The 7,137-nt window shown below is 41.3% G+C and overlaps 1 protein-coding gene across 1 annotated transcript; it reads left to right on the top strand.

Moving 5' to 3' along the window:
- Positions 1–228: 228 nt before the first annotated feature.
- Positions 229–3,847, top strand: LOC135521102 (SLIT and NTRK-like protein 5). Its single transcript, XM_064947042.1, has one exon. It carries the CDS (start codon positions 257–259, stop codon positions 2,819–2,821), a length of 2,565 nt encoding a protein of 854 aa, XP_064803114.1. The 5' UTR covers positions 229–256; the 3' UTR covers positions 2,822–3,847.
- The last annotated feature ends 3,290 nt before the right edge of the window (positions 3,848–7,137 follow it).

Genomic DNA, 7,137 nt, shown 5'->3' with positions numbered 1-7,137 from the left:
GACTGGTGTTAGTGGAGTTTAATTAATGTCAAGGTTTTTCATTAAGAATCCTGTTCTCTTTCTCCTTCAGTTAGTTTTGGGTCATTCTGTGGCAACCAGAAGTTACCTTTGGGCAGGTGCATTTCCTAATTACAGTCTGTTTGAGGACTCATGAGTATGACATTAAAGCATGTTTAGTCAGATGACCTGTTTGTCTTCTTCTTCTAGATTACTTCGGCAGCACAACAGTGTGAGTTTAGCCGTCAACACAGGGATAATGCATCACTGGATTGTAATCCTGTTGTTGGTGACTACATCAGTGGGCATCGTTGAGATGTTTGACAATTATGGAGAGATATGTCGAAGATTGTGTGCCTGTGAGGAGAGAGAGGGGATACTGACTGTGGGCTGTGAAAGTAGAGGAATAGTCGATCTCTCTGAAGTTAGCCCTGTGTACTTCACAACGTATAATTTACTGCTCACAGGGAACCTTTTAAAGAGGCTCTCCACCAATGACTTTGTTGAATACAATGGGCTTACAATATTGCATCTGGGCAACAATGACATATCCACAGTTGAATCAGGAGCTTTTAATGGACTTCAGGGATTAAAAAGATTACATCTCAACAATAACAACATGGATGCCTTGACGGAAGATCTTTTCATCGGCCTTGAAAGTCTGGAATATCTTCAGCTGGACTACAATTCCATCGCCCATGTCGAGCCAAAAGCCTTCAGCAAACTGCATCGTCTGGAGGTCCTGATTTTAAATGACAACATCATTTCTACTCTTCCCACTGACATTTTCCAACATGTCCCTTTGACTCACCTTGACCTGAGGGGGAATCAACTGAAACTATTCCCTTATTCAGGTCTTTTGGAACACATGGACAGCATTATGGAATTACAACTAGAGGAGAACCCATGGAACTGCTCTTGTGAGCTGATTGCACTGAAGGCCTGGCTCGAGAGCATATCCTACACCGCTTTAGTGGGTGATGTGGTCTGTGAGTTTCCATTCCGGCTTCATGGGAGAGATCTTGATGAAGTCTCTAAACCAGAACTGTGCCCCAGGAGAGCTATTGCAGAGTATGAGATGCGTCCCCGGGCACATCAGACCACTGATGCATACTTTAGGACCACACGAGCCTCATTCCCATCCCGGTCAAGGCCCACCAAGGGACCTCGCCAGTCAGGCAAGTTAAAGTCAAAACCCACATCTCGCATCCCCTCCAATAAACCGCAAAACTACGGTCAAATAGTTTCATATCAAACCAAATCCCCAATGCCTTTGGACTGTCCTACTGCCTGTACTTGCAATCTCCAAATTTCAGACCTTGGTCTGAATGTTAACTGCCAAGAGAGAAAGATTGAGCGAATCTCTGACTTAAATCCCAAACCCTACAATCCCAAAAAGATGTATCTCACAGGGAATTCTATCCCCGTGGTGCGGAGATCAGATTTCGTTGAATTGATTGGATTAGATTTGCTTCACCTTGGCAACAATCGGATTGCTCACATCCATGACAGAGCCTTTGGGGATTTAACACACTTACGCAGGCTGTACTTGAATGGGAATTTGATAGACCGTCTCACAGTCGATATGTTCTTTGGATTAGAGAGTCTGCAGTTCCTATATTTAGAATACAATGTCATTAGAGAAATTGTTTCAGACACCTTTCAGCATGTCTCCAACCTTCAGCTGCTCTTCCTAAATAATAACCTCCTGAAGACCTTACCCCGGGGAATCTTTAATGGGTTGACATTGGCCAGACTAAATCTTCGTAATAATCACCTCCGCAGCCTGCCTGTCAGTGGCGTGTTGGGTCAACTGACATCACTAGTGCAGGTAGACTTGTTCGAGAACCCCTGGGACTGTGGCTGCTCTGTCATGAAGATGAAGATGTGGCTGGAACAGCTCAGCAGCGGCACGGTTGTGGACAATGTTATCTGTGGCTCCCCTAAGAAGCTATTTGGGGAGGATATGCGATACATTAAGACAACTCATTTCTGCCTTAATAACTCTGATATCCTTGCATCCATGATCCCACCTTCGGAAGAATCTGTTCCCGGGAGCACCATCACCATAGAAACATCATTAGATTACGACACACAGATCAACAGTGTTCCCCTGTCTGTTACGATCCTTGCCCTGCTCCTGATGTTCATCGTTTCGGTGTTTGTCGCTGCGGGACTGTTTGCAGCTGTGAAGAAGAGACGTCAAAAGACACTAAATGAGCAGAATAACTCCATGAACGCGTGCATTACTTCGCTGAACATGGAGTACGGTCTTTACAAAAAGGGATCCATTCCAAAAGTCAGAACGTCAGCAGGGCATGTGTACGAGTACATCCCCTCTCCCACTGAACAAACGTGCAAAAACACCGTCTGTAGCCCCACAGTGTATAGGCCAATGGAGAACAAAGCAGTAGATGGGTACAGAGACTTTGATCAGTTGAATGTGACCTTTCTGAATAATCACTCGGAAGAAGAGGCGGGTAGTAACACAATAAGCGCTGAATACGGTGTTATTACTCCACTCAACAAACACTCCCCTTTACAAGACGATGTCCTAGACCCAGACCAGCCGTCACCCTACAGCAATACTTTACCATGCAGGCGTACTGCCCATTCATCAAACCAGCATAACTCAGACTTTAACGTCAGACATCAATACATGCACCCAGAAAGAATACAGCAGACAATATTGTATTGCACAGCGCCGAGTGCTGTTTATGTTGAACCTAACATAAGTGAGTACTGGGAACTGAAAGCCAAGCTTCATAGTGATCCCGACTACCTTGAAGTTCTTGAGAAACGTACCACGTTCACCCAGTTTTGAATGACTTGATTTTCTTCCTTGACTGGTTGAGTAGTTGCATTGGGGCAAGCTGTGCTCACGTTGGAGAAATGTGTGGATCTATCTTTTGAAACTATACAGACATGCAGAGGCTTCCCTTAACAGCGTAAAGCAATAGGTATTCCGTTAGCTTGTTTATTCTTGATCAATTAAAGGTCTCGCTTTGAGAAACTTTTTTTTTAAGTTATCCAATCTCTGTGCCAACAACTATGTAAATATTCAGTTTTACGTATGCTTGTTGCAATTTAAAAAAATGAGAGGCTCAACTGGCTTCTGTATGCATCATCATCATCAGCTATATGGCTAAACAATGGTTTTAAAAGATAAATGCATAATCTATACTTCATAAGAGATATTTGGGGTGGTACAGTTTATAATTTTCAATAATTGTCTATTTTTATACAAGTATTTGAGGATGTAATTCTTCTTCTTCTGTTTTTGTTTTTATGACTTTGCAATGATTGACAGGAACAGGTCAACAACGAATATGATGTCACTTTCTGATATATATATATATATATATTGCATAGACTATGTAAATAGCCATGGCCGTATAGCTATTTGTAAACATTCTGCAGGTATGTAACTACTGCATTGTGAAAAAGTTATAAGACATTTGCCATTATACCTGCATATAGCCACTTCTTTTTCCAGTTTGGAGACAATCCTCAATTTCCCTATTTCTTTTTATTTTTTTATTTTTAATCTTTAGAGATATGAAATAAGTATTCACAATAGGGGAGTGTGGGGTAAGTTAAGTCATTTTCTACATTCAGCATCACTCTAACAACGATATCTATATATATTCAGGATGTTTTGTATCCCTGGAAATAATAGAAATTCATGTAAACATTACAGTTTTGAAAGCATAGCTTGTTCAAAAAAAAGTGGTCTCTTTTAGCAAAACTTACCCCAAGTATGGGGAAAGTTCAGCCACGGGACAGGATAAATTAAGACGCCTACTGAATTAAATCTTGTCACCACCTTTTTAAAGCCATGTCTGTCTTCATTTCCCAAACACAATTCAACACAATGACAATCGCTTTTTGTCTTTTATTTTAAGCTTCTTTTAACGCAGGCTTAACACCTTAAAAAACACTTTGTACTTGTTAAAACACTTTTAACATCGGGCAGCCCCTGCTGTTACTTCATGTCCCAGCAATAATGTCTTGCATTATGCCTAGGAAGAAAACACTTTAATTTGCTCAACTTGCCATTGGCTCAACTTACCCCATGGCCATTGGCTCAACTTACCCCATGGCCATTGGCTCAACTTACCCCATGGCCATTGGCTCAACTTACCCCATGGCCATTGGCTCAACTTACCCCATGGCCATTGGCTCAACTTACCCCATGGCCATTGGCTCAACTTACCCCATGGCCATTGGCTCAACTTACCCCATGGACATTGGCTCAACTTACCCCATGGACATTGGCTCAACGTACCCCATGGACAATGGCTCAACGTACCCCATGGACATTGGCTCAACTTACCCCATGGACATTGGCTCAACTTACCCCATGGACATTGGCTCAACTTACCCCATGGCAAACATTTTGACTATATTAGCCCACACATCTACAAGGATGCACTTTCATGCTAGGTTTATTGTTGTTCACCACTTTTTCCAATGTGGTTTCTTCCTTCAGAGACTCCATGAAATGATGACCTCTTCCTAAATAGTTGGTCAAATTACCCATTTGGCTCAATTTACCCCACTCTCCCCTATCATTGTCAACAAATAAACTGAAATGCATGTATCCCTCATATCGCTAGACATAGCTCTATATAAAATGCATTCGGATGCAAAATAACTTTTGGTGAATGTCAAACATGTTTGATCACTTAAATACATTTTTGGGGGTATTACTGTAGAATCTAAATTTGAATTCATTGTTAGACATTTTTTAGTTATGGTCCAAGCTCGGTTTGCAAAATTCCAGTAACTTTCCCAAACATCCTGGTTGGATTATTCCAGATTTTCTGTGTCTTCCTGGAATATTTTAGCCAGGATATCTGGAAAACCTGTGAATTTATGGGAAAGTAACACAATTTTCCAACCCTAGACCTCTCATTTGACATTTTAGTCATTTAACAGACACTCTTATCCACAGAAACTAGGGTTAACTGCCTTGCTCAATGGCACATTGGCAGATGTTTCAGCTAGTCAACATGAGGATTCAAACCAGCAACCTTTTTGGTTACTAGTCCAATGCTCTTAACCGCTAGGCTACCTGACTGTGGTCTATTACGTTATGATGTCTATTCAAAGTGTTGAAAAAGAATTGTGTAAAGATTAGTAAATGTAATGAAATTGACAATTCTCAAATCAAATCATCTAACATGCTTTGTAAAACAGCAGCAGTCGTAGACTAACAGTGAAATGCTTACCTACGGGCCTTACTCAACAATGCAGAGAGAAAAATAATAGAAACATAATAGCACAAGGAATAAATTCAGATAGTGTACAAGGTATCATTACTCAGAGTGTACAAAACATTTAGGAACACCTCTTTCCATGACAGACTGACCAGGTGAAAGCTACGATCCCTTATTGATGTCACTTGTTAAATCCACTTCAATCAGTGTAGATGAAGGGGAGGAGACAGGTTAAAGAAAGATTTTTAAGCCTTGAGACAATTGAGACGGATTGTTTATGTGTGCCATTTGGAGGGTGAATGGACAAGACAAAATATATAAGTGCCTTTGAATGGGGTATGGTAGTAGGTGCCAGGTGCACGGGTTTGAGCGTGACAATAACTCAAACCTGATGGATTTTTCACGCTCAACCATTTCCCGTTTGTATAAGGAATGGTCCACATAACTTTTTTAAAACTAGGCAAGTCAGTTAAGAACAAATTATCATTTACGATGACAGCCTACCCCAGAAATCACTGGGCCAATTTTGCACCACCCTATGGGACTCCCAATCATGGCCAGATGTGATTCAGCGTGGATTTGAACCAGGGCCTGTAGTGTTTCCACTTGCAGGGCCTTAGACCGCTGCGTCACTCGGGAACCCCAACTTCACACAACTGTGGGAAGCGTTGCAGTCAACATGGGCCAGCATCCCTGTGGAACGCTTTCGACACCTTGTAGAGTCCATGCCTCAACGAATTAAGGCTGTTCTGAGGGCTAAAGGGAGGGGTGCAACTCAATATTAGGAAGGTGTTCCTAATGTTTTGTACACTCAGTGTAGACACAGGGTATCAGTACCAACTCGATGTGCAGGGGGTACGGCAAGTGCCTCTGCACATCTAACAATTAATATCCAACAGTTTCACAACATATACACTTAAATCGAAGTAAGGACTGGATTAATAACATATATATATATATAATCAGAGCAGCATTGGACGAAGATACAGTGGCATAGTATAGAATACAGTACATACACCTGAAGTCGGAGGTTTACATATACCTTAGCCAATAACATTTAAACTCAGTTTTTCACAATTCCTGACATTTAATCTGAGTAAAAATTCTCTGTTTTAGTTAGGTGAGTTAGGATCACCACTTTATTTTAAGAATGTGAAATGTCAGAATAATAGTAGAGAGAATTATTTCTTTCAGCTTTTATTTATATCATCACATTCCCAGTGGGTCAGAAGTTTACATACTAATTGAGTGTATTTGAATTAGTATTTAGTATTGTCCATTTGAAAGACCCATTTGTGACCAAGCTTTAACTTATTGACTGATGTCTTGAGATGTTGCTTCAATATAGCCACATAATTTTCCCCTCATGATTCCATCTATTTTGTGAAGTGTACCAGTCCCTCCTGCAGCAAAGCATGATGCTGCCACCCCAGTCTGGCTTTTTTTATGGTGGTTTTGGAGCAGTGGCTTCTTCCAGGCTGAGCGGCCTTTCAGGTTATGTCAATATAGGACTCGTTTTACTGTGGATATAGATACTTTTGTACCTGTTTCCTCCTTCTTCACAAGGTCCTTTGCTGCTGTTCTGGGATTGATTTGCACTTTTCGCACCAAAGTACGTTAATCTCTAGGAGACAGAACGAGTCTCCTTCCTGAGTGGTATGATGGCTACTTGATGGCTATATACTTGCGTACTATTCTTTGTACAGATGAGCGTGGTACCTTCCCACATTTGGAAATTGCTCCCAAGGATGAACCAGACTTGTGGAGGTCTACAATTTTTCTGAGGTCTTGGCAGATTTCTTTTTATTTTCCCATGATGTCAAGCAAAGAGGCACTGAGTTTGAAGGTAGGGCTTGAAATACATCCACAGGTACCCCTCCAATTGACTCAAATTATGTCTTCTAAATCTTCTAAAGGC

The sequence above is a fragment of the Oncorhynchus masou genome, chromosome 29, assembly GCF_036934945.1.
Source record: "Oncorhynchus masou masou isolate Uvic2021 chromosome 29, UVic_Omas_1.1, whole genome shotgun sequence".
Taxonomy (NCBI): domain Eukaryota; kingdom Metazoa; phylum Chordata; class Actinopteri; order Salmoniformes; family Salmonidae; genus Oncorhynchus; species Oncorhynchus masou.
This window is presented reverse-complemented; position numbering and strand designations above follow the sequence as displayed.

Excerpts from the sequence above, each read along its gene's own strand:
- LOC135521102 (XM_064947042.1), top strand. The coding sequence starts at position 257 with ATGCATCACTGGATTGTAATCCTGTTGTTGGTGACTACATCAGTGGGC.